The following is a 27,251-nucleotide window of genomic DNA, read 5'->3' as shown; positions in this document are numbered from 1 at the left end:
ACTGAACACCAATAAAAATTAATTTATAAAAAAAAATCATAAAGTGGGGATAACAGTAATGCTCATTTCATAGAGTTACTGTAAGAATTAAATCAGTTAATTCACGTTACGCACTTAGGACAATACCTGACGCACTTAATGCTGATGATGATAATTACCAAAAGCTCATAAATACAAAACTGTTCCTGGATTCTGTGGTTCCACTGTCTATTCCTGAGCTGACAGAAGCTTTATATTACTCCAAATTTATAACACATTAGGTTTCCTAGTAGGGCCTTCTTTGTCCAAAATTTCATGGCTTTCATTCATTCATTTTATCAGATAAACTTTCTCATTAATATGTCAAGTTTTCTATAATGCCACTGAAATTCTATTTGGAATTTTATTACATTTATACATAAATCGACTTGGGATAATCAGTATATTCTATAATACTGACTCTCCCCAACTCCCTCACATCTAATTCACTCAGGTTTTATGTCCTTTAAAATTTACCAACAAGTGTTGCATTTATTCCCTAGGCATGTTCTTCTCTGAGAAAAATTTAGTAGGATTTACCAGATTTTTAAATGCACATACCCTTGGATCCAGAAATTGCATTTTTAAGAACTTAACACAATAGTAACAGATATAAATATAAAGCTACTTATTACAATAGCAAAATCCTGAACACAAGTTAAATCTCTGTCAATAAGGTAATGATGATCTGCGGCATATTCTCAGGATAGGAGACTATTCAGCTATTACAAAAAGATACAGAACCACAGGCACTGGCTTAGAGAAGAGTTCTACAAACTACTCTGCTAAAACAAAAAAGCAGGGGATCCCTGGGTGGCACAGCGGTTTGGCGCCTGCCTTTGGCCCAGGGCGCGATCCTGGAGACCCGGGATCAAATCCCACGTCGGGCTCCCGGTGCATGGAGCCTGCTTCTCCCTCTGCCTATGTCTCTGCCTCTCTCCCTCTCTCTCTCTCTGTGACTATCATAAATAAATAAAAATCAAAAAAAAATTAAAACAAAAAAGCAAGCTGCAAAATTAAGGTCTTCTTTTTGTTTTTTAAACTGAGGGTTAAAGTAGGGGAACAAAAGTATCACGCGTATAGTATCAAGTACACAGTCTGGCTTGTAGTAAGCATTTTTAGTCACCTTGAGAAATTAAATGTGATTTAGGGAAATGGCTGAATATTCTTTCATTTCGCCTATTTTTTACAGCCTACCTGCCTTGTTCTACAAAAGGTTTTGTGGTAGGCTCATAATACAGCATTTAAAATAAATAAGCTTTCAGCTTACACTTTACTCACAAATATTTAAAAACACACATGTTCCTACAATGTAATATTCAACTAGTGATGCTTTTCAACAGGTTATAAATCTCAACACCATAATTCAGGAGGAAAAGGACTGTTCCTTCTAAATCATTTTACTGTAACAAGCCACTGAAAACTTCTTTCTCTCCATACTTGAAATAACCCTTTTAAAGCGTGTTGTCTGGTGAGGTAGCATCTTCCTCATGTAGCGCTGCCTGAATTGAAATACAGTAATAAATACTTACTAGGCTTTTATATATATAGTACATAAGACATACTATACATAGTACATATACATAGTATTTATATATATAAATATAGCATTTTTTTAAAAATGAAGTGTGTTGTCTTGGATATCGAGTATCAGAGATCCCACCTCAGGAACAAAGTGACATTGTGTGTAACATGAAAACAGAGCCCTTCCACCTAGGAAAGGAAACCCCTAAAGGGTGAACAATATAAACATTTTAAAATCTAAGCAAAATGTCGTTTTTTATTCTAAGTCATTGGCTCAAGTTCCATCTTTAGGATGTTCTTCATCAACATAAGGTCAAAAAGGTGCAAATTAAAGTTTCGTAAAGAAAGAATATTACATTCTTTAAATATATATACATATTCACTACTAAATGTAACCGCTGACTTTTCTGCCTCCCAGAAAAAATCCTGAGTTCAGAAGCTTCCATTCCAGATGCTATGAATAAACATTTCCAAAAGAAAAAATAAACACATAAACCACTACCTTAAGTACTTCGATACTATTTGAAGTAATGAACTGATTTTCGGAGAGATTTACAATCCACATTTCTGTGTGTCCGTGACTGCTAAAAAGAGCAGGCACTACTGTAGGAGAAAGATTAAAATGTGCAAACAGGAAGGGCGGATTTTGAGTTCACCAACTTGAGCTCTGCGACCTAACACAGAAGTTGGTTTCACAGCACCGAGAAAAATGCCTGAATACTGCAAAGCACATGAAAAATGACAGGAAAAAAAAAATGTTCTTTTTTCTGCTGCACCCACGAGTCCTCCCTGACGCTATTTTTTAGACTTCATCTCCTTGTCCACCTGTAGTCTTTTATGCTACCTACTCCTTCCTGAAAGTCTATTTCAAATCAAACCACTAAAAAGCGTGAAGCGGTTACTTTCTCACCGCTATACCTTAAGTAGATCACACAGCGCGGGAGGCGGAAAAATGCCGACCCACTACACACGGAGCTTGCCGGGCGGCCTCAGAGCCTTATCGCCGGCGCGCGCATACCACGGAGAGTGACATCAGATCGAAACTACACGGTTTCGCCGTGACCAACCAGTCCTCTCAGGGCTGCGCTCCCGGCGGGGGGAGGCGGCACCCCGAACCCCGACCTCCCGCCCGCCGCGGGCTCGCCCTGGGTGCCCGCCCCGCAGAACCCGCTCGCGAAGCCGAGTCCGCCGGCCCGGACCTGTTGCGCGTCCCCGCCCGCAGCGAGCCGGGGCCCGGCACCGACGCCGGCAGCGATGCACCTGCCCCGGGCCGCACCTCCGCGCGCCCGCCGCCCCGCCCGGGCCCCCGCCCGCGCCCCCGCCCGCGCCCCCGCCCGCGGGGCTCCGAGCCGCAGCCAGCCGGGCCCGCCGGGGCGGCAGCAGCCCGCCGGGAGGACGGCGGGGCGGGGCGGGGCCCGACGCCGGCAGGCGGCCGCGCTCGCTCGGGATCGGCCCTGGCGGCCGCGGAGGCGCTCACCTTGGCGGCCGCGGCTCTGGCGGACATCTTGTCTCTCTCCAGCGCCGCGCGAGGCTCCTCGGACCCGAAACTCCGCGCCACCGGCCCGCCGGCTCCTCACGCCACGGACCAGATAAACATCTCCCGGGAGCGAGCGGGGCTGGGGGCGGGGGCGGCCGCGCAGGCCCGGCCCACGGGGAGGGGACTCAACTCGGACAAAAGTCCGGGAAGCGCCCGCCCGCCCCGCCCGGGTCCTCTCCGCGGGGCGCGCCCGGCCGGCGCCTCCCTCCGAGCGCGGCCACTCGCTCGGCCTCGCGGAGCTCCCCCAGCCCGGACGCAGCGGCCCCGCCCGCTCACCGCCGGGCAGCCCCGGGGGCCTCCGGCCGTCCCCGCAGCCCGCCCGCCGGCCCCTCAGACGCCGGCTTCCGCACGTAACTTCCCTGGAACCGGGCGCGGGGTAGGGAACCCGGCGTCCACAGCCTGAGCCGGCGCCGGCAACTGCGGGAGGCCACGCAAACCTGCCGGCCCGGCCCGGCCCGGCCCACTGAGCATGCCCGGCTGGGCGGGGGCGGGGCCTCGGCGGGGGCGGGGCCTCGGCGAGGCGGGGCGGGGCCTCTGCGGGGCGGGGCGGGGCGGCGCGGGCGGCCCGGGGCCCGCTTCCTCCCGAGGTCCGACCCCCCCCAGGCGCGGAAGGAAAAGCCCAGTGCCGAAGTACTCGGTGGGCAGTTTCCGCTGGCATGCGAGTCTTCCTGTTTGTTTTTGCTGTTTTGTTTTGTTTTAATCAAAGGTCCGGCAGAAATCGCCCCCCGAGGAGAAAGCCCCTCTGTACCAAAGCTGTCTCGACTTCCAGCAGAGACTTGTCCGCTTGTTCCTCGGCAAGCCACGACGGCTCAGCCCCGCGCGGAAGGGCGGCCGGAGAGGCGGGCCTAGCGAACACCTGACAGTAGTTTCCTTCCCGTGGTAGACACCCACGGTCACGGCTGTCACCCCATGCCTGGGCCTTGCCGCCCCACTGAAAGCAGAATGAGTTATTTCATCCTTAAGACGCTCCGAACCCGGCCAAAATGATTGCTCTCATTCTTGACAGACCGCGGTCTTGGGCGCTCCTGGGTGAGCAGGCTGAGAAATACCCACGAGGACTGCGAGGTCTTGGCCCACCCACTTGAGGCCTCAAGACACAGCCAAAGTCTCTCCCACCCCAGTAGGCGGGGATCTCCAAAGTCTTTTTCGGCAACCAGGATGCCTAAATTCGCAGAGGTGAGCAAAGGGCTCAGGTTGCCTTGGACTTCTAAGGGCAGTTCTGCAGCTCTCCTCTGAGCAGACAAGGTTAAAGACCTGCAACCCACGGTCCGGCGTTATCAGCCTCTGCAGACCCTTCCCACAAGGCTGATCACCTTGCTAAACACCAGAGTATGTAAGAAACTACTGCCGGCCTCATTATTCTACACTTGGTAAAATAGAAAGCTCTTCACAAATGTCAGAAATTCTAAGTAACAATAAATAACATTCACTTTTGTTTTAAACTTACGGTGTAATTTTTTTTGTTGTTGTTTTTGGTCAAAGTATTTATTCTTTTAAGAATTGTAATTAAAATGTCCTTAGGAGCAAGCACTGTTTTTAAAGTAATGAAAGTTTTTATAGTAATAAAAGAGCTTTCATATATTTATTACTTTTGCCGTTTTATTAAGATGTGCAATCAGCATGACCTGCATAGAACTAGGCATCGTGTCTTTAATAGCACCTGAACCTAGAGACATACCTAAAAATGCACAGAAATTTTTTTTTCTCGTTTGTCACTTTTCCTCAAGTCTTCCATACATCATTTAAATGCTAGATTACAACAATGATTTGTCAAGGATCTAATATACCTGATTACAACTTTATTTTACTTTAGCCATGGTTTAAACATAATGAAATCAAGCAAAGTTTACCTTGAGAATACCTACTTTAAAAATTACATTTGCAAAAATATCTCAATAATAGTACCCTTTAAAATTTTTAATGGTATTTGTAATATCTGAAGTAAACTGTATAATATATGTTTAACGTATTTCCTTTTCTCTAAAGAAGTGAGAAAGTTTTTGTCATTTGTGAAAATAAGGGTAAAATATTTGTCAAGTCTTAAAAACATATCTCCATTCCAATGGTTTATTTTTGGGGCAGTACTTTGATAAGAAGTGGAAAGCACAGAGCATAATCTCAGATAGTTGCCCCTGTAACAATGAAGAGTTCATCTACTGAACAACAAAATTTATACAACTTTAATGCTCAGCTATGAACTGAGCATGGAGGTGGTTACACCTCCTCTAGACTCATTCATCACATGGGAAGAAATACAAGCAAATTTGAGATTCTCAGAGTAACAAATTGTAACCAAGAATCTCTTTCAATTGCACAGATTGTCTTATGTCTAATCATCTAGTGCAAAGTGAACAGGAAATGAAAAACCACAACACTCACAAAGAGAACTTCCTGTGGGGTTTTTGGTGTCTGCGGCTCAGAATGAAAAAAGAAGAAGAAGAAAAAAAAAAAAAACTGTGCAAAATCTTTCTAAATCTTAGATAGGACCATTTATTAAAACAGCCTTGACCAAGTGAATGGCTATACCCATGGCCTCATTTTATCTAGATATATTTTGTTTCCATTACAACAAACTTTATCCTTAGAAAGGCCTATTTGTTATTCTGGTATGAGCTGTGAGTTTACATATGAAACGCAAAGGGGAACTATTACGGCACTGTGGTAGAACATGAGACAACCTTGATAATGCCACAAAAGAGTATATACAAAATCCTAGAATTAGAATTTTATCAAAGCATTGTAACCACAACCACAACAACAAAAGTAATCCTAACCTCACTCCTATGCCTTGTCTTTTAAAATTCTAAAAATTGCTTCAGAGTTTTCCTCTGCCAATAAAGTCATAGAACAAGATTAAATGAGGAACAGCTTGCTAAGGCTCATGAAATTTCCAGACTTCACAGACCAGTAAAATTTTAAACAAAACAAAACACTTCAGGGGTGCAGTATATGATTACCAACTTTTTCACTTATTTTATTTTGCAAAGTAATGACTTTGCAAACAAAGTCAAATTTGCAAATTTAAAAACACTAATATACTTAAAGATGTAAAATGGTAGGTTTTATATTATGTATATTTTGCCACAATAAAAAATTTACCAAAAGAATGTTACTATCACCAACACTTCATTTTTTTTTTTTTAATTATTTATGATAGTCACACAGAGAGAGAGAGGCAGAGATACAGGCAGAGGGAGAAGCAGGCTCCATGCACCGGGAGCCCGACGTGGGACTCGATCCTGGGTCTCCAGGATCGCGCCCTGAGCCAAAGGCAGGCGCCAAACCGCTGCGCCACCCAGGGATCCCACCAACACTTCATTTTTAAAAGGACATATAAACACTAAAAAGTCATATTTTATTCAGGTCATAATAAAGAACAGTCCTTCCTAAAAGAAGAGGCAAGGTGGAGCTTCCTCTTTGCAAGGTCCTGAATGTCATACAACCAGGCAGATTGTTAGCTCCATAATTCCACGGAATCCACGACTCCAGCCGGACTGGCCAGCCAAGGCTCTGACTCATCTCTGATTAGTTTGCCTCCCCTTCTCTCCAGCCCATTTCCCATCTTCTGTATTCTCCTAATGATCCGTCAAAGACCTCCTCCCCAGCCCAAGCAGTGATTCATAGAGAAAATAGAAATTAAGGAATGGAAACTCCCTTTCCATCCAGCCGAACAATGATATTCCTACCCTGGGCACCTGCTTTTCTTCTGTCTTCTGCTATCCCTATGCTGTGAATCCCATCTCCTATTAGCTGTGTTCTGTCTCACCATCATCTTCATGCTCTCAGCCAAAAGGATTCTACATCTCAGAATTCAAGCTTCCTCTCAGGTCTTCCGCTTAAAAATGGGAGGTGGGAGTGAGGGTCAAGGGGACAACTCTTGACTCCACCCAGGCTGCCTTCACAAGTATGCAGTCAGCACAGCGGTACAGAACCAGGTACTCAGAAGGGCCCCACACTGGATTTAATGCTCTGCAGCACTGTCTTGAATCTTAACAATTTTTGCTTTGGATTTGTGTTTTGTAAGTGAAGGTGATGGGACAATGGGGCATGCCCTGCTGACCTCAGCTCACATGTGGTCCTGTTTGTTTTGGCCTCCCTGGAGAGGTTCTCAGCTATCTGCTCCCACTACTCCCGAAGGACCTGCACTCTCCCTCCCTGCTCTGCCACCCTCTGTTCCTCACAAAGATTTGGGAGAGGATTAGGGTCAGGCCTATGTGCCCTTAGCACATGGGCTGTGCAAGAGCCCCAGAATGACAGGAGGCCATATCTTGGTGGAGGTGAGCCTAGTCCCCATTGGGGTACCAAGCTGTCAGGGTGGAGGTTTAAAGATCCTTAGTAGTTCCCGTCTGCTATGTATGGGTTGGAGCAGCAGTCCTATAGCCTGACTTCCCCAGGCCCTGTCCTCAGCTTGGGCACTTAGATCAGTTGGCTTGTGTGTGGCAGGGGGGCGGGGAGTGTCCCAGTAGGCCCAGGAGGCAAGTGGGACCCCCAGGGCCTATGAGGGTCTATACTAGCTATAATTTTACCAGGCCCAGGGGTGCTCCCCTAAGGAATGGGGTCCTCTCTCCTCCCTACCTTTCCGAGTCTGTCTGTGCCTGTCTCTTCTGGCCAGCTTATGGGACAAACTCCAAATTGTGTAACTGAAGTGATTGCTCATACAAGTTAAATATTCTGATCTTTGCTCTAAAACTGGCACTGGGATCCCCGGGTGGCTCAGCGGTTTGGCGCCTGTCTGGCCCGGGGCGTGATCCTGGAGTCCCAGGATCAAGTCCCACATCAGGCTCCCTGCATGGAGCCTGCTTCTCCCTCTGCCTGTGTCTTTCCGTGTGTGTGTGTGTGTGTGTGTGTGTGTGTGTGTGTGTGTGTGTGTGTCTCATGAATAAAAAAACAAAATCTTGGGCAGCCCTGGTGGCGCAGCGGTTTGGTGCCGCCTGCAGCCTGGGGTGTGATCCTGGAGACCCCGGGATCGAGTCCCACGTCGGGCTCCCTGCATGGAGCCTGCTTCTCCCTCTCCCTGTGTCTCTGCCTCTCTCTCTGGGTCTATGAATAAATAAATAAAATCTTTAAAAAAAATCTTTTTAAAAAATTAAAAAATAAAACTGGCACTGCTCAGTACAAAAATAAATGGTATAATTATATGTACCTTTAATGGTACTTTCTTCTGCTTTTTGAACAAAGGGTCCCCACACTTTCATTTTTCACTGGGCCCCATAAATTATATAGGCAGCAGCTCTAAGACCACCTCTCCCTCTAGATCACATTCTATGAGTTTGTGACAAGCTTCTCAGAAGTTCTCTTTCACCTCTAGGTCTCTCTGTTGTCAAGGCATGCCCAAATCCTTTGGCACTTTTTTTCACCTTAATTTCACAACTCATGCAGGCATACATTCCTTCTATGAAAGAAGCAATAGATACTTTTAAAAGTCCAACTGGACCACATGCCACCATTCCCATTCCTATTACCCAGGAATAATAGTATTTAAACAGAACCAGAGTATGTATTTCCAGACCATGTTTTGTGTATTTATTTACACATATATATGAAAACAAAGAGAAAGGAAGGAAGGGGTGTGTAGATATACAGGAATATATAGGGTGTTTTTTAAAAAACAAATGATAAACAATATTTATTTTTTATTTATTTTTTATTTTTTTAACAATATTTACTTTTGCACTTTTTTCCCCACTTAATATTTTTGTCTTGGAGATTATGTCAAACAATGAAAATCTACATCATCATTTTAAAATGGCTGTCTAGGGATCCCTGGGTGGCGCAGCGGTTTGGCGCCTACCTTTGGCCCAGGGCACGATCCTGGAGACCCAGGATCGAATCCCACGTCGGGCTCCCGGTGCATGGAGCCTGCTTCTCCCTCTGCCTGTGTCTCTGCCTCTCTCTCTCTCTATGTGACTATCATAAATATAAAAAAAAAAAAAAAAAAAAAAAATTATAAAAAAAATAAAATGGCTGTCTAGTAGTCCATAATATGGGTATACTATAATTTATCTAATTTAAGATGGTTTTGATATTATAATGCTTCAGTGAAAATCTTTATTTATGCCTTCTCATGCACATGTGAAGTATTTCTCTAGGTAAGACATCCAAAAGGGGATTTTTCTGGGTTGAACCATATGCTTTTTTTAAAATAATTTTTTTAAACTGATACTATCTACCACCCCTCCAAAAATACCAGATCAACCTATCCTCTTCCCCCCACCCATATGAACCCTTGATAATACTTATCTTTTAGATTTACTTATCTTTTAGATTTTAGATTTTTTTTTTCCGGGGTATGACCCCGGGGTCCCAGGATCGAGTCCCACATGGGGCTTCCAGCCGATGGGAGCCCGCTTCTCCCTCTGCCTGTGTCTCTGCCTCTCTCTCTGTGTCTCTCATGAATAAATAAATAAAATCTTAAAAAATAAAAGAAACATTTTTCTCCATAACCCCCCATTTTACTGGTGCTCAGTGCACACACATGGAAAAAAGTGCCTGGCTGTGCACGTGGAGCTGGAGGACTGTCCTGTGAGCACCCTGCACGCTCCTCTGCCCTCATCCTCGTCCTCGGAAGCTTCCACCTGTTGTGGGTGAGTGTGGGGCCAGGAGCTGGACTGTGCAGCATGGGGGTGAGCGGTGGTGACTAATAACAAGGTAGAAGTTGTAATGATACAGTGTAACATCTGGTAGACAAAAATGGTGTATTACTTGGCTGTTTATTTCATTTACTCCCCCCCTTTTTTTTTGGTTAGGTTATTTCTGTTATTGATTTGTTGAAGCTCTTTAAGTATACTTTTTTATTCAATGCAGCTGTGTGTGTGTGCATGTTAAATAGAATTTATTTTGGAATAATTTTAGCTGTTGCAAAGATAGTACAGATTTTATCCACCTTCCCTTAATATTAACATCTTAAATAACTATGGTAGATTTGTTAAAAATTAAAAAATTAACATTGTTACAACATTATTAACTGAATCAAATTCTGCTAATTTTAACTTTTTAATTTCTCTGATAATCTTCCAATTCTGCTGATTCCTTCTCCTTTGCAAATCTTACGGAAATTATTTTAGACCTGTTCATTTTGAGCCTCTAGACTCTTCTTAAGTTTAGGTTTGTGGACATGACTATGAATGAAGCAGAGTATAAACCAAAATGTTACAGTGGACAACATAAAGGATACACTTGGAGCTTCACAGTTCTTATTATGTTCAGGAACATTTTTTTCTCAGACTCATGTTTGTAAAACAATTGCTGTGGGATATTTTTTCAGCCTCAAACAATAAGTGGAGATTGGAAGAAATCTCCTGACTCCACTTTAGTTTGGAGTGTGTCTTCTCTAGATGGCAGGAAGTACCAAATTCACTGGATTAAAAAAAAGAGAGAGAGAGAGATTCCTTAAAAGAATCTGAATGACCCAATCCCCCCAAAGTATGTTTGGATTCTCTTTACAATGTGTGTGTTTGAGTGCGTGATAAACCTTTGTAATAATACTCTTTTAAAACAAACATAAAACGTAGAAAAGTGAAACTCCATTTAAAAAAAGGTAAATATATTTTTATATTTAAAATAATCTTTAAGGCACCTGGGTGGCTCAGTCAGTTAAGCATCCAACTCGATTTCAGCTTAGATCATGATCTCAAAGTTTGTGAAGTTGAACCACACATCTGGCTCCATGCTGGGTGTGGAGCCTGTTTGGGATTCTCTCTCCCTTCTTCTGACCCTGCCCCCCACACCCCGCCACCTGAGCACATGCTGTCTAGAAAAATAAAATAAAATAATTTTTCAAAGGCAATAAAATAGGGCAGCCCTGGTGGCTCAGTGGTTTAGTGCCACCTTCAGCCCAGGGTGTGATCCTGGAGAACCTGGATCGAGTCCCGCATCTGGCTCCCTGCATGGAGCCAGCTTCTCCCTCCTGCCTGTGTCTCTGCCTCTCTCTCTGTCTCTCATAAATAAATATAATCTTAAAAAAAAAAAACAAAGGGAATAAAATAGATGTATATATACTTGCAGAAGAAACACTGGAAGGAAAACTAAGAATAAATATAGTTACCTTTGGAGGAAGGAGAAGACATCAATAATAACTTCTACATATGCTCTTTCACATAGTTTCAGCTTTGAAAACATAAAAAATATTTTACATATTTAAAAAAATGAAATCAAGAAGAAAAAATATCTGTAAAAACTGAAAATGAACTGAAGAAAACATACATTAAGTTGGTAACCTAACCACACAGAGAAAAGAATTATCTCCAATGCCTCTTGCACAAAGTGCTTTGATTGTAGATACTTTGTATAATACAGTTTAAGGAAAACAGCACTGCAAAGAAATCTTAAATTTCATTCAATAGTCAGCATTATTACTTTGAAACTGTTAATACGTGTATGCATTAACTAATATTAAACTGTTACATATTCATTAGCATATTAACCTATATATAATGATTAGCTATTATTTATATATGTGTATTAACAAATATATTAGTATATTTAATATATTAGCATTATTAATATAATAATTTATAATATTAGCATATTATATATGATAGTTTCAAAGTTACATATAAATATACACCAATTTCAAAGTAATAATGCTGATAATATGTTAGTGTCTGCTAATAATGCTAATACTATGGTGTATGCTTTTGTACCAGTTATATTAGTTAATACATCAATATATATTAGGGCATATTAACATTCTTATGAACCAAGATTTTTTGCTTAAAAGAAAAGAGAAAAAAATACAAAAATCAAAGAAGTTAAATAAAAATTCTACAATTCTGTTTTTTAAAAAATCAGTATAATTTAATGTTTTAAAGTATCATATATATATGATATACATGTATGTATGTATGTGTATATACAGAGATTTCCTAACTCTTGACAATGAAAAAGACTAGAAAGGATGAAAACCCAAAAGCAATGAGCACAGCTAGTGCCCAAATTGTAATCTCCAGCCAGGAATGACTGATTACAGATCTGGAGGAAGAAATATACAAGATAATCTTGGGATACTTTGTACCAGAAAGCAAGGAAGTTCTCAAAGAATAATGGATCAAAGGGATACAGAAGCCAACTACCAGCAGTTCCCATTGGCCAATGATGAAACAATTTGAGCCCCAACCAAAAAACAAAAAAAAAAAAAAAAAGGCAATTAACTGAAACACAATGAATAACTAAAACCCATGAATTCAAATAACAACAAAGAAGAAAGTAAGTGAGAGAGCCCTCAAACAACTACTTATCGAACAGACCTGGATATAACTGGGGTACTAACTTCTTATTCTGTAAACTGTCAATTTAAAAGAAAGAATATATTTTGTGTGAGCTGTATTTCAGATAACCAAATAACTCTAATTGACGAAAAAACGTTCTTTATAAAATAACTCCAGCTAACAAATCTGGAATGATACAATGAGGAAACCATCATCTTGTAACACCTGAAACAATAGACCTAGGCAACTAGTCATCAAAACGATCAACGTTAGTATCATTCAAAGCTAAGACAAGCAAACACTGATGCCTCCATGTGATACAACTGGAAGCAAACAGTACTACTATCTACGTAGAATGCTGTTCCCAAATTCAGCTTGTAGGGCTAATTTTCATAAACGAAAATACAGGAGATAAAGATGCAAGTTGAATGACTCCACCAGAAAGCAAACAGATGACAACAGAATGTAGGAGGTCCTACACAGGAGAATGGACCCAGTTTTCAAAACAAGATAGTAGAAAAAAAGGAAAGAAAAGCAGTTGGAACTGCTATGGACTTTCTGTGGATGGATTCTTTTTCATACCCACCTATTGTAAAAAGACATTTTTGAGACATTTGGGGAAATTTCATTATGGACTGAGTGTTCAGTGATACCAAAACGTGGTAATGGTATTATAGTAGCATAGGAAGGTATCCCTTTTTAAGAGATGTGTATATATAGCTGAAATAGCACAGTGTTTGGGATTTGCTTTAAAACACTTCAGCAAGGGCACACCTGGGTGGCTCAGTGGTTGAGCATCTGCCTTTGGCTCAGGTTGTGATCCTAGGGTTCTGGGATCAAGTCCTGTATCAGGCTCCCCACAGGGAGCCTGCTTCTCCCTCTATGTCTCTGCCTTTCTCTCTGTGTCTCTCATGAATAAATAAAGTCTTTAAACACACACACACACACACACACACACACACACACACACACCACTTTAGGAAGGAGAAAAGTTAAATAGAGGCAGCCAATATAGCAAATACTGAAAATTGGTGAATCCAGGTGATGGGCATATGGGAAGTTTATTGTGTTATTCTTTCTATTTTGGAGTTTGTTTCAAATGTTGCTGTACATTTGAAATTTTCTGTCATGAAAAATCAACAAAAACAATAAAAATAAATATTCCTCTCAGCAAAGACAGGTGGATTAGAAGTAATTGTCAGCCATTCCAGCCATCCCTCTTTGTATACCCCATTGCAACACGACGTTGAAGTTCTTCTCATCCAGGGGTGGAACATTTCTTACCCCATCCCTTGAATCTGGGCAGCAGTGTGACCTGTTTTAGTTAAAAGGCATATGTGACAGAAGCAGAAGCTTGAAAAGCACTTGGGTATGAGGGTGCACTTTCTCTTGCTGCTGAGAACCCTGAGACCACCATGGGGAGAAGCCCAGAGTAGCCTGCTGGGGAAGTCACATGGAAGAGGAATGAGATGCCCTGGAGGACAGTAAGCCAACCTCCAGACATTTGAGTGAGGGAATTCTAGACCATCTGGTCTCAGCCAAGCCACAAACGACTGCATCTGCATGACTCAGCCCAGGCAAGTCTAGCAAAAGAACCACTCGGATCTGAGCCCAAATTGCCAGCCCACAGAATCATGAATGTTTTTTAAGATGCTAGGTATTGGGTGATTTGTTACGCAGCAGAACAAACTGATTATGTATGGCTAAATCAACACAAGCACTACACAAACATACACAAAAGATCAGCTTCCTACTACTGTGGGGGCACATGGCATGTATTCTGTCAAGGTATCTGAGTAAGAATGCCAGGTCACTAGATCTAATGGTACATTTGGAAATTGCACTAAAGGCAATGGAGGCTCTGGTAGAACACCTCTTCTTGTATGTACAGTGAGGGCTATCAAACCAAGTGGTTACTCCACTGATATGACCAATGGACTACAAAAAACTCTTTTTTGAGGACTGGAAAGGTCTGGCTTTGCCTCCAGTCACCAATTCCAGACAAAACAGAGTCTTTGGGATTGCTGGCAGAAGGCCCTGCCTTTCTTCCCTGACTCAAATTCCACAACCCAAGTAGCCAGTACAGAAGGAAGGCACACATCTATGCGAGTGTGGCTGACCCTCCTGCCCCTAAAGGCCACAGCTGGGGCTACCCTAGCACCCATGAACACATCTGTGACGCTCTCCACCAAGACAGGTTTCACCCTACATACTGTAAGAACAGATCGTGTTTCCTCTTTACCACAGATGTTCACCTGCAAATGCGGGGCCCAGGTATAAGGATTGATTAGAGAGCATTTAAAGTGCCCCAGAGGGGTGCCTGTGTGGCTCAGTGGTTGAATGTCTGCCTTTGGCTCAGGGCGTGATCCCAGGGTCCTAGGATCGAGTCCCACATCAGGCTCCTCGCGGAGAGTCTGCTTCTCCCTCTGCCTATGTCTCTGCATCTCTCCGGGTCTCTCATGAACAAATTTAAAAAATAAAATAAAGTGCCCCAGAAAACATGATGCAGAAGTCACTGAGGTGCATATGGACATTTTAGCCAAGGTACTCTTTTACTAAGAGAAAATATTGGAGGATTCTAAATTATGACTAATTAATCTAGCTAAATCACATTAACTTTAAAATAATCCTCCTAAGGATTATATAGCTCATCTTAGTATCATCAGAAAACTTCTAAAAGAAAAATTTGAGAGGGTTAAATATTTCTCCATAATACTAGCTATTTATTTGGAACTATTTTAAAGTTAATTTGATACTTTAATTTGTGATGAATATGGCTATTTTCAGTACATTAGAATTACTGTTCACACAAATGCCACCCACATTTACATGATAATTTATCCAACTTCTTCATTTATATTTTTAAAGGTGCAATATAATTTTTGCAAGTACATTTTTTAAGCACAAGAATAATTTTAAATAAATGGCTACATATTATACTCTTGAATTAGCAAACTCTTATTTAGTAAATGTTGCAACTGCCTTTTTCAGACTACGGGTTTGGAATTAACATTATCTAGCAAAGTCTAACGACAGGAAAAGATCATTAAATATGGGGTTTGTAAAGACTGGACTCTAAAAGCTAAGAAAAATTGGTGGCAGCTTCATTATTTGTGGAACTAAGCATGAAGTGGACAAAGGAAAAACCTGCAGCTGAGCTGAAAGTTGGTGCAGAAGTCAGGATCCCAGACAGACCCCTCACTTGGGGCAGCACTTGGATCTCCTGCTTCTGATGGTCCTGCCTTCCTCCTTCTGAAAGCACAACACAAAGAGCTGAGGAAAATCCATTAGACTCATTATCATTCTACCTAATACTAAAATAAATGTTCTCTTCTGTTAACAAAGTGTGGACACATATGGTGAAAGCATCGGAAAGAACATGATGGAAATGATTTGGGAAAGGTCTCCTGGGACTGAAGTTTCCTTATCTGTACAACAGAGGGTAGAGACATGGAGAGATTGGGCGGGGAAGAGGGGACTGGATTAATTGTAAGACCTTCCTTAGAAGGCCATAACTTTCAGTGATCGAAAGAGTCAAAAGCTTTTCATCATGTGGTTATTTGTAGGTTTTCCAAGTTTTGGAAAGGTACAGATGATAAAACAATAGACTCTGTTTCTAGGAAAAGTTCTCATTTTAAATGTGTTCAATTTTTAAATGTGATTACTATTTCCATGTGAGAGCACATAGTATGTGAAAGTGACAATTTTATAAGAGCTGGACAAACTAGAAAACACGCAAAATTCCAGCTAAGCTCGAATCTGTGTGTGAGAGTATGTTTTGAAAGGGTGTGGCTTCCTGACTCTGGATTGTTTGGAAATATTCAGACAAAGCCAAATTCATTTCTCTGATATCCTGAACACAGCAAGGACTGGTGCCTAAAATAGCATAAAACATGATACTCCTATACATATAATCAACTTAAGTCAGCTAAAATATGTTATAAACACCCAAAAGATTTTTTTTTTCTTTTTTAAGTAGGCTCCAAACCCAGAGTGGAGCCCAACATGAGGCTTGGACTCACAACCCTGAGATCAAGACCTGAGTTGAGACCAAGAGGCAGACGCTCAACTGACTGAGCCACAGGTCACCCCAAAGATTTTTAATCTGTATTCTCATCATTCCTTCTCTAGGCATAGTCAATCCCAGGACCCTGAGATCACAACCCAAGCCCAAAGCAGAATGTTTAACAGACTGAGCCACCCGGGCGCCCCACTTAGGAATACCTTTAAATTGTGGTGCTCAAAGCAGAATGCTCTCTTAGGGAAAAGCACAATCCACATAGGTCAATACTTCACAGTGTGGTGTCAGGAGGAGCAAATATATCGATGAATACTTTGGTATTCTCTCCCATCCCCACACCTCAAGAGAAATACAGGTCTGGCTGGACTTATTTTTGCTCCTAGCGCTGTTGTAAAGAGAAGTTTATTCCTGGGGTGATCAACTTTTATAGAGTGAATCCAGGACAGAAGTAATAGGCAAAAAGATTTCATAATATAATATATAATAAGTAATTATACACGTGTTATTGTTTTAACATAAAAAAATAGGTGTGGATGGAGATTATATATTATTCTGTATTGTTTCCCTCTCTGTTATATAAATGTTAAACACAACAACCATAAAACTAGTTAGTAGTGGCAATCAGTAGTAATTAATAGTAGTACTATTTAAACAATGAGAAAAATGTATCAAGATTTTAAAATGCTTCTTTCTGTCCTGTGATACAGCAGTTGAACCCTTTAAAAATTATTGGGTATTTAAATTTTGTAGGCCTTCTGTGTATTTTTGAGATATATAAATGTAAGACTTCTTAAAAATATAAATACACCAGGGCTAAACAGATACTACTTATATTTAACCACCACCGCACACAATCATAATGTCCTGCCTTTTTCAACTCCAGTATACAATAGGATATTTTTATTCTGTTTCCTTTCCTAATAACACTTTTCTGCCTGAAGCAGTTTAGACATCCCTCCATGCTTTCTTTGGTGGCAAAACTGAATACAGTTATACATAAAATTCACTTTGACTTGCTCTGTTCAGCTCTAACCCACATAACACAGATCCCAGGTGTCAGTCTGATCTGATGACATTAAGCTAAATATCCTCTCAACAAAACCATGTGAGTGTGGAATGCTTATGATTCTCTTTACTAGCAAGAATAAGTTTTTAGACTTGTAGGAATTCATTCCCACCTGTCCCAAAAACGTCCATCCCCTTTGCATCTAAAGGCTTGTTAACCAGGTTGTTTGTATCTATAAATTCATCATATAGGCTATCACTGTCCAAGACACCTCTTCTTTTTATAAAACTTCTCATTTTAAAATAACTGTAGTGTCACAAGAAGATACAGAGAAATGTACAGGGAAACTCCATGCTCCCTTCACCCAGCTTCCCCTGATGTTAGCATCTTGCACTACTCTAGTACAATACAGAAACCAAGAAACTGACAGTGGTACATTCTAAAGACTGTTCAGATTTCCAGCTATACAAGCACTCCTGTTGTGCATCTGTATGTGTAACTCTCTGCAACTTAATTATACTGTCGTCTTGTATGACCACAACCACCACCACCAAGACCCTCAACTGTCATTTCACCATTTAATTTCATCTCTTATGTTACCCCTCTCCCCGCAATCTCTAACCCCTGGTAACTAATAATCTGTTCCCCATCACTATATTATATTTCTTCATGAATATTACATAAATGGAGTCATATAATATGCAACCTTTTGGGGTCTGCTTTGTTCACTCAGCATGTTTTCCTTAAGGTTTATACAAGTTGTTGCATGTACCAATAATTCTTCCCTTTGTTTTGCTAAGTAGTATTCCACCGTATAGAGGTATCACAGCTTGTTTTACCATTATCCACTGAAGGACATTTGAGTAGTTTACAACTTGGGGCTATTATGAATAAAGGTTCTTTGAATATTTGTGTACAAATCCCTGCATGAAATAACTCTTCATCTCTCTGGGATAAATGTGCAAGAACTCAAATGCTGAGTCCTACCAAAAAATGGTAAATCCATTTTTTTTCAGTTTTGAGAAGAGCTATTGAAATTTTTTCGGAGTAGCTGTACCATTTTACATTCCAACCATCAATATATGAGTAACATATGAATAATTGGAAGCATTTGGTGTTATCACTATGTTTCATTTTAGCCATTCTGGTAGATATGTTATTTATACCTCACTCAACTTAATTTGCATTTCTCTACTGGCTAATGAGAAATTCACCCATATATCTCCTTCAGGGAAATGTCTATTTCTTTTGTCCATTTTCTAACAGGATTTTTTTTCCACTATTGAGTTTTGAGAGTTCTTTATATGGTCTACATACAAGGACTTTGTTGGATATGTACTTTGCAAATATTTTTTTCCAATCTACAGCTTATCTTTTCACCCTTCCAGCAGGCTCTCTCCTGGATTAAAGGTTGATTTTGATCAGTTTCAATATTGGGTAATTTAAAAAATATTTTATTTATTTGAGAGAGAGAGAGCACAAGCAGGAGGAGGGGCAGAGGGAGAAGCAGACTCCCTACTGAGCAGGGAGCCCAATGCAGGGCTCAATCTCAGGACCCTGAGATCACAACCTGAGTGGAAGGCAGATGCTTAACAAACTGAGTCACTCAGGCATCCCCAATTTTGATGAGTTCAGTTCTAAGTCCCAAAGATTTTTCTCTTATGTTCTTTGCTAGAAGTTCTTTTTTACGTTTTAAGTTTGTCTGCCATTTTTGAATAATCCAAATAATAATAATCCAATAAGTTAAACCTCTCTTTCTCCAGGAAAATAGTTTTGAAGATGTAATTTTAACTTCTAAGATCAAAGCTTAAGTTTCACTGAGAAAATTCTATTTAACTTGACCCTTTTTGAGGTTTTTTTTTCCCTTTTCTGATAATTTTCTTTAAAAAATTTGAAAGCCATTTCCAAAAAGGACTCATTTTTATCACTATATGAGAGTTCTTGCAACAACCTAAACATAACATCAAATGACTCAGATACAGGCACTTTATCCTTCTCTAGGCTTATTCTGGCCTCATTCACTCAAATATCACTAAAGAGTTTTGAAGAGCATAGAAGTGTCTGTTTTACTTTACTTTTTTTCCTCCATTTCATTCTCCATGTATTTCCAAATTAGAGAGGGACATTCCTTTTGTCCCACATTTGAAAATATGATTTTATGCCAGACCAACACGACAATCATCCTATAGGCAATGCTGAGAAGGCTATCTCCTTGCATTTCTATAAATTCAAACATCTCATTAAATGCTTCTGCATATTTTGAGGAAATGGAAAAGTGACCCAAAACTTGCATTGTGAAAGCCTCAATATCACAGATAAACAATCATGCTTCTTTGAAAGAGTGTGTATGAGGCATGGAGGTATTTAATAGGTAAGATCATTTCAGTTTCTTTGTTGAGAAGTTTATATTTTGAATGGAATTTCCAAAATTTACATTTGAACTATCTGTTGGATATGCAAATATTAAGTAGAACAAGATACCAACAATCTTTGTGCTTTTTTCTTTTCTTAGATTTCATTAAAATCTTCACAAAAATCAAGAAGATGAATCAAAAGCTCAATTTTAAATCAGAATGCCTAATAGCTGGGCAGAACATTTGATCTGATATTCTACAGACTGCAGAGTGGTTGAAAAGACATGACAGCATCAGCTCTACAACAAAAGAGGCAAACAAACCTGGTATTCAGGTTTCCTTGTTTGCCCACAGGGCACATTACTGTGTCCTCTGAATCAAAAAATGTCAGTTTCATACAGCAATAGGGAAAAGAAAACCATAATGCATATTCAATGGTGTGGTATGCCAAAGATTATTCAGCAGCAGCTATTTTTTAAAAAGATTTGTTTATTTGAAGGAGAATGAGTCAGAGGGGCAGAGAGAGAGGGAGACTCTCCAGCAGGCTCCACATTGACCACAGAGCTGGATACGGGGCTCAATCCCAGGACCCTGAGATCACGACCTGAGCCGAAACCAAGAGTCAGACACTTAACTGAGCAACCTAGGTGCCCCACAGCAATTTGTAATTGTTTATTGGCATCTTTTGGGGAGACGAGGAAATTTTTGAATTAAAAGTACTCGCCTATCTCAGCCCAAATTAGTGGGATTCAGCCTCCATATGTCCTTTCACACCACCTTCTCCATGCCCAGTTCCAATGTCTGTTCTGTATATTGTGTACTATACTCTGCTTTGGTCACTTAGCTCCCAAATCCAGTTGTATGCATCCTTCTATCTGTCATTAAAATATCACAATTAGCCTTCTTTTCCAATGAGATTTGGGCCGTGCTGGCATTGCTACTGTAATAGTTTTAATTATGTGAATTCTTAGAAGACATGATCAGAATTACTCACAATGGGGCAGCCCAGTGGCTCAGCAGTTTAGCGCCGCCTTTGGCCCAGGGCCTGATCCTGGAGACCCAGGATCGGGCCCCGCATCAAGCTCCCTGCATGGAGCCTGCTTCTCCCTCTGCCTGTGTCTCTGCCCCTCTCTCTCTCTCTGTGTGTGTTTCTTGTGAATAAATAAATAAAATTTTTTTTTAAAAAGAGAATTACTCACAATGTTAACATTTTAATAAGCATTATCTTCTTTTTTTTTAAGATTTTATTTATTTATTCATGAGAGACACAGAGAGAGAGAGAGAGGTAGAGACACAGGCAGAGGAAGAAGCAGGCTCCATGCAGGTAGCCTGACATGGGACTCGATCCCAGGTCTCCAGGATCACGCCATGGGCTGAAGGTGGCGTTAAACCACTGAGCCACCCGGGCTATCCAACAAGCATAATCTTTTTTTTTTTTTTAATTATTTTTTTTTAATTTTTATTTATTTATGATAGTCACAGAGAGAGAGAGAGAGAGAGGCAGAGACAGAGGCAGAGGGAGAAGCAGGCTCCATGCAGGGAGCCCGATGTGGGATTTGATCCCGGGTCTCCAGGATCGCGCCCTGGGCCAAAGGCAGGTGCCAAACCGCTGCGCCACCCAGGGATCCCCAACAAGCATAATCTTGATAAAAGCACAACAGTTCATCAACAGGCCAAGTCAAAGCCAGATTCTTAACACTCATGGTTACAACACCGTTAATTACACACTTCCATCTCCTTGCTCAGAGTGATGCAACAATGGATGATCCATTACCATGAACTGTAAATCACAGATGCCATTGGTTTCAGGGGAAAAGTGGTGACAGCAACTACAGAAGGTAAATCATCTATGCAGTACCCATCTGGCATTAAAGCGCCACTGCTATCAGCCCCTATTTTGGAGACCACTTAATGAATTTTATACTTTTCCTCCAACCTTCAGTACCCATCACCAAAAGCCAGGGCTTCTTGTATCCCAGGGAGTGGTTTCCTATGACAAAGGATTTTCAGTGTCAGAATCAGGGTACTGGGCAATGGAAGACATCCAGTCACCTTTAGTGAGGTATGTAAAACAGCCTTTCTAGAAAGCCCTTAGAGTTGGATGGGCCCTCTTTAGTGGCTCTAGTCATACCTTGACCTGATTGTGTTTGTTCCAGAGAACTGGAGAGGAAAGTTACAAGTAGAAGATATATGGGCTGGTCTCCTTCTCTTCTCCTTCTCTGCCACTTCCCATTTCATTCTTAGTTCACAAATTAAAACTATATATAGTCTCCTCACTCTCCCCTTGTCCAGGAGAAGAAGAGACAGAAGTTGAGGGGCAAAGTCTACAGTAGGAAGGTTGCAGAGGGAATACTTCCAAATTTCTCCGCTTTTTATACTCCAATGCCATGGAATAAAGCTGCACATAGTAGCACCCTGCTGTTGAATACAAGGCATTCTTCTCCATCATCCCTAAATTGTTTCCGTAGTAGATGTCACTCACCATGCTAGGTGTTTGGAATACAGGAAAGACTAAGGGGTGGAGTGGGGGTTGCTTTGGTTAAGCGTCCAATTCTTGGTTTTGGCTTGGGCCATGATCTCGAGGTCATTGGATGGAGCCCCATGTCAGGCTCTGTGCTGGGCATGGAGACTGCTTAAGATTCTCTCTCTTGGGGATCCCTGGGTGGCGCAGCGGTTTGGCGCCTGCCTTTGGCCCAGGGCGCGATCCTGGAGACCCGGGATCGAATCCCACGTCGGGCTCCCGGTGCATGGAGCCTGCTTCTCCCTCTGCCTGTGTCTCTGCCTCTCTCTCTCTCTCTCTCTCTCTCTCTCTGTGACTATCATAAATAAATAAAATTAAAAAAAAAAGATTCTCTCTCTTTCCCTCTGCATCTCCCCAACCCTGCTCACACTCACACTCTCTCTTTCTCTCTAAAGAAAGAGAGAGAGAGAGAGAGAGAGAGAGAGAGAGAGAGAAAGAAAAAGGGAAGGTCTCTGTCTTCAAAGAATCTGCCTGCAGTCTAGAGGAGAGATCAAATAGGAGATGAGCACCAGTAGAACAAGGGCTAAAAACACAGTGAGGGAACTAGGGATACAGAGGGATGGGAGTTCTGGGGGAAGGTGTCCCTAGAAGAGAACATGGTAGAAGTGTGACCATCTGAAATAGAAAAACACTGACCTCAGAATAAGAGTTCCTATGTTTCAACCCTGAAGTATATTTCAAAGGGTGCCACCAGTTTGAGGGCTGCTCCTCTAAAAACAGGGCATTGGCATTTCCCATGAGGAACAAGAAGAACCCACAAAGGGGGAATGTGACTACATAGAGTTGACAAGAGGAAGAAGGCTGATCCCTTCTCCACTTGCCTAGAAGACTGGGCCTTAAATGTGGTGGTAGGACACTGAGCCAGGGTGCCAGTGTAGTCTGGGCCAGGCTTAAAGTTGAGTCGGGCTAGTCCGAGGTAAAAAGCTTACCAAGCAAAAAGGCAGGGAGAAAATCTTTCAGCAAAAATATTTAAACCACTGAAAATAATTTATACTTGTGTACAAACAACCTGCTGATTAAAAATGATTCTTAACTACTCATTAAAAGGAGGCCCACCCTTCAGGACCTATACTTTGCAACACTTAGGTACTATTTAATGGGAGTTATAGTAGAAGCAAAATATTAAAAGGCTGCATTTTTTTTACATGCTATAATTTTACTTTTGACTAATTCAAACTTTCTCTGTGCTCAATTAGTCTGACTTAGTGAAGTTTTGTCTTGTATAAGCTGGGAAGCCCTGACTTGTCTCTCAACGTGCCACCAAGAAGTAGCAGCTTTAGTAAATTCTCAAGATTTTTAAATGGTCAAAACTGTGGCCCTTCTTTTTCTTTACTAATTTTAAATGGGAAAATAATACTTATCAACAAAAATGCAATCCATATCCTTCTTGACCATAGCTGATTTGACTGAAAATCAAATTTGAGTTTGTGGTCTCTTTCTTCTGATTTCTTACAGTGTGACACATAACAAAGTGCGTTCAACACCATAACTGGGATTTCAAAGCCTGGAGACCCATTAAGAATTCCCATAACTGAGGATGTTTCCAGTGGTGGTGAGATAGAGAGAGGTGTTCTGATCTTCTGGTAAACTTTTAACTAGAAAGCCCAAGATAAATTCTTTTATTTTAAAAGAGGGGTGAAAATTTGGGAAAGTGAGAGCTTCCAGATATAAGTATAAAGGAAGAATCAATATATGACCAGAAATGCAAATCTCTGATGAAGAAATATGTAAGAATCCTTTGCAGTTCCCTTAATATGGACTATCCAAGCAATAAGAATGGTAAGTGTTCTTAAATTACAAGCTTCTTCTCTATATGTGAAAAGAAAGCTTCACTTCTAAAATGCTAAACTAACCTGTAGCTTTGGACAAGCAAAGTTTCATCATGGTGCTTGCTTTACCAGATGTAACTGATTACATATAAGCAATCTAACTTCTCAAAGTCTCAGTTTTCTTATCAATAAAAATGAAAATCACTGCTTTTTACAAATTGGCTCAATGAGGATTAAATGGGCTCACATGTGAGACAGTAGGTAAGCACTCAATAGCCGCTCATTGTTTTGCTGAATTATTCTTTATTTCTTTTTAGTTTTGACCTATTTGATATTTACTTATTTATTTTTATATCAATGTAAAGTCAAAAGTGTTGGGACGCCTGGTTGGCTCAGTGGTTGAGTGTCTACCTTCGGCTCAGGGAATGATCTGGGGGTCCTGGGATAGAATCCTGCATGGGTTTCCCTGCAAACAGCCTGCTTCTTCCTCTGCTTATCTCTGGATGTCTCTGGATGTCTCTCGTGAATAAATAAATCTTTTAAATATAATAATAAAGTCAAAAATGTTAAGCAACCATTCTAATGATAAAAGTTCTTTTTTTTTAAAGATTTAATTAATTAATTAATTTTCAAGGTAGGGAGAGAGAAAGAGAAAGAGAACATGTGCGCACATGAGTGGGAGAAGGAGCAGAGGGAGCTGGAGAAGCAGACTCAGTGCTGAGTGCAGAGCCCAACATAGGGCTCGATCCCCCAATCCCGAGATCATGACCTGAGCTGAAATCAAGAGTTGGACGCTTAGCTGATTGACCCCTACCCAGGCGCCTCAACAAAAGTTATTTTCTAGTCCAGATTCAATGACTATCTATCATGTTCTATATGCTGGGGACTCAGCAGTTAAGAGCAGACAAAAATCCCACACATAGCTTCCATTATAGTGGAGAAAGGCAGAGCCAAGTAAAATAAATAAATAAGAAAAATATGCAAAATGTTACATGGTAATAAGTGCTAGGGAGAAAAATCAAGCAAAGAAAGAAAGGGAATCTGAGAGGCAAAGCAGTGGACTGTTCATTTTGCGGATTCAAGAAGATCTTAATAGGAAGGTGACAAGGGAGAGAGCCCAGGGAGTGAGCCACAAGCATATGGGAGGAAGACCTTCCAGGCAGAAAGGAGAGTATCTGCAGGGTCTCTGAGATGGGAGAGGCCTTAGTGTGTTTGAGGGAAAGCAAGGAGGTCAGTGGGTTTCAGCCAAGACAAAGGGAATCATGTCAAGGAAGTTACGAACTATGGCAGAGTGGGCAGGTCACACTGGGCCTGAGAGGCTTTTTCCTATGTGAGATGGAGAGCCACTGGAGTAATGTGAACAGGAAGTGACAATGGAGCAACTGTTTTCACAGAAGCCACTCTGCTGGTATGTGGAGAGTGAAGTGGGAGAACAAGGAGGGAAGGAGGGAAGCCAGTGAGGAGGCACCTAATGTAGCCTACAGAGGAGGTCATGGTGGCTGGGCCTGGCTGTGAGGCCAGGCTGGAGGTGCTGTCTGTGAATTCCAGATGCAGTCTGAAGGTAGAGCTGACAGGATGTGCTGGCAGATTGGATACAGAGTATGGAAAAAAAGAGGAGTTAAGGTTAATGCAAAGACTTTTGATCTGAGCAACTGGAAGGATGGAAATACCATCAAATAAAATCATACAGCCTGGAAAAAACATGTTTTGGAGCTGATCAGGAGCTGGTCTTGGACATGTTATATCTGAGCCCCATGTTAGACATCTATGTAAAAATATTGGTTAGGCAGTTGGAGATGTGAAAATGGACTTTAGGGAAGAAGTTCAGGTTGGATGCACTGATCCTCAATTTAAGATGCCTTAAACCATAGGTGCATAAGCTCACAGAGAGTAGGTGTAAATGCAGAGAAAGACCCCAAACCATACTTGGCAGCCTATCAATGTTGCGAGGTCAGGGAGAAGGAGAAAAGGCAACTGAGAATAAGTGGCCAGTAAGATAGAGGATGGTGTCTTAGAAGCCAGGTGAAGAAGACATTTCAAGAAGGGACTGATTAATTGTGAACTGTGTCAAATGCTGTTATTAGGAAGATAACTGAGTACTGACCAAAATGGATACTCCAAAAAAGTATGTAAAGCCAGTCTTTAACTTAAAACTTTTCTTATTCAGTTTGTAATATTTTCATAAGGCCTTAAATTAAACATGAGTGTTTGTCCATGTGTTTATCTCTTCTCCTAAATCTCACTAAAATGACACTAGAGATAAGAAAGCTGTAACATACAAGGACAAAGAGACATTATAGGTCAGGATGTACCTCCTTCGCCTCTCACTCCCCTAAACTCTAAACATATCCTGGAAAAAAAAAAAAGAAAAATAAAAAAACAATATCCTGGGATCTATTCAAAGATGGATTTTCCAGCTATGGCTAATTGATCTTCCTGGGAATTCCAGAAGAACGGAAGCCCCAGAGACAGCAAAGGAAACATAGAAACCTCCCAGGGTTACAGCAGATTTGTGAGGGGATTACAATCTAGGTGAGTGACAAGAATAAATATATAAAAAGTGAAGCAAAAATAAAGACAAAGCACTATATTTAAATAGCAAACTTCAAAGTAAAAAGTACTCATAATCTTCTTTAATTATTATAAAACAGCAGAGAATGCCAGTTCATAGACTTCTGCTCAATGGTCACCTGTGGCCAGGCAGGACGTCGACATTCACCACTGGCTTCTCAAGCCCCGACTTTGCTTATCTCCACAACATTTTAGCTATACATATCCAGGGGCACACATTGGGCTTTCCCATCACCCCAAATGTCTTCTCTCCAAAATCACAACATTCAAACATCCCAATTTCAGATACAAGATTAGTCATGTCAAGGTAAATGGGAACAATGGGGATCTGAAAGAGCCAGGAATCAACAAGGTCAGACCAGAAAGAGGTTCAAGGAGGAACAAAAGGGTTAGAGTTACAGAAAGTGTCTGAAAACATATAAACGCCTGATAAGTGCCTTTTGAAAAAATGAGTAAATATATTTTGAGCACATACTATATATGCAAAGCAACATGCTACAAAATGGTATGTGTCTTAGTTATCTGTTGCTCATAATACGACCTAGTGACTTAAGAGAACAAACATTTATTATTTCACACAGTTTGTGAAAGTCAGGAATCTAGGAGCAGTTCAGCTGAGTAATTCTGGCTCAGAGGCTCACATGAAGTTGCCATCAAGATGTTGGCCAAGGATGTAGTCATATGCTTAACTGGGCTGGAGAATTCGCCTACAAGGCAGCTCACT

The 27,251-nt window shown here is 41.3% G+C and overlaps 1 protein-coding gene across 7 annotated transcripts in view; it reads right to left on the bottom strand.

Annotated features, from left to right (window-relative positions):
• Positions 1 to 27,251, bottom strand: part of TJP1 (tight junction protein 1) — a 253,048-nt gene that overhangs the window by 108,198 nt on the left and 117,599 nt on the right. The window contains exon 1 of one of the 7 annotated variants that reach the window (XM_055326343.1): positions 3,020 to 3,527. The exons of the other annotated variants lie outside the window; for them this stretch is intronic. Within the exon in view, the coding sequence (XP_055182318.1) occupies positions 3,020 to 3,046 (27 nt within the window). The 5' untranslated portion in view covers positions 3,047 to 3,527. Of the gene's footprint in view, positions 1 to 3,019; positions 3,528 to 27,251 lie in introns of those variants that run through there. 7 annotated transcript variants of the gene reach the window in all.

The sequence above is a fragment of the Nyctereutes procyonoides genome, unplaced genomic scaffold (assembly GCF_905146905.1).
Source record: "Nyctereutes procyonoides isolate TBG_1078 unplaced genomic scaffold, NYPRO_anot_genome, whole genome shotgun sequence".
NCBI classification, from domain to species: domain Eukaryota; kingdom Metazoa; phylum Chordata; class Mammalia; order Carnivora; family Canidae; genus Nyctereutes; species Nyctereutes procyonoides.
This window is presented reverse-complemented; position numbering and strand designations above follow the sequence as displayed.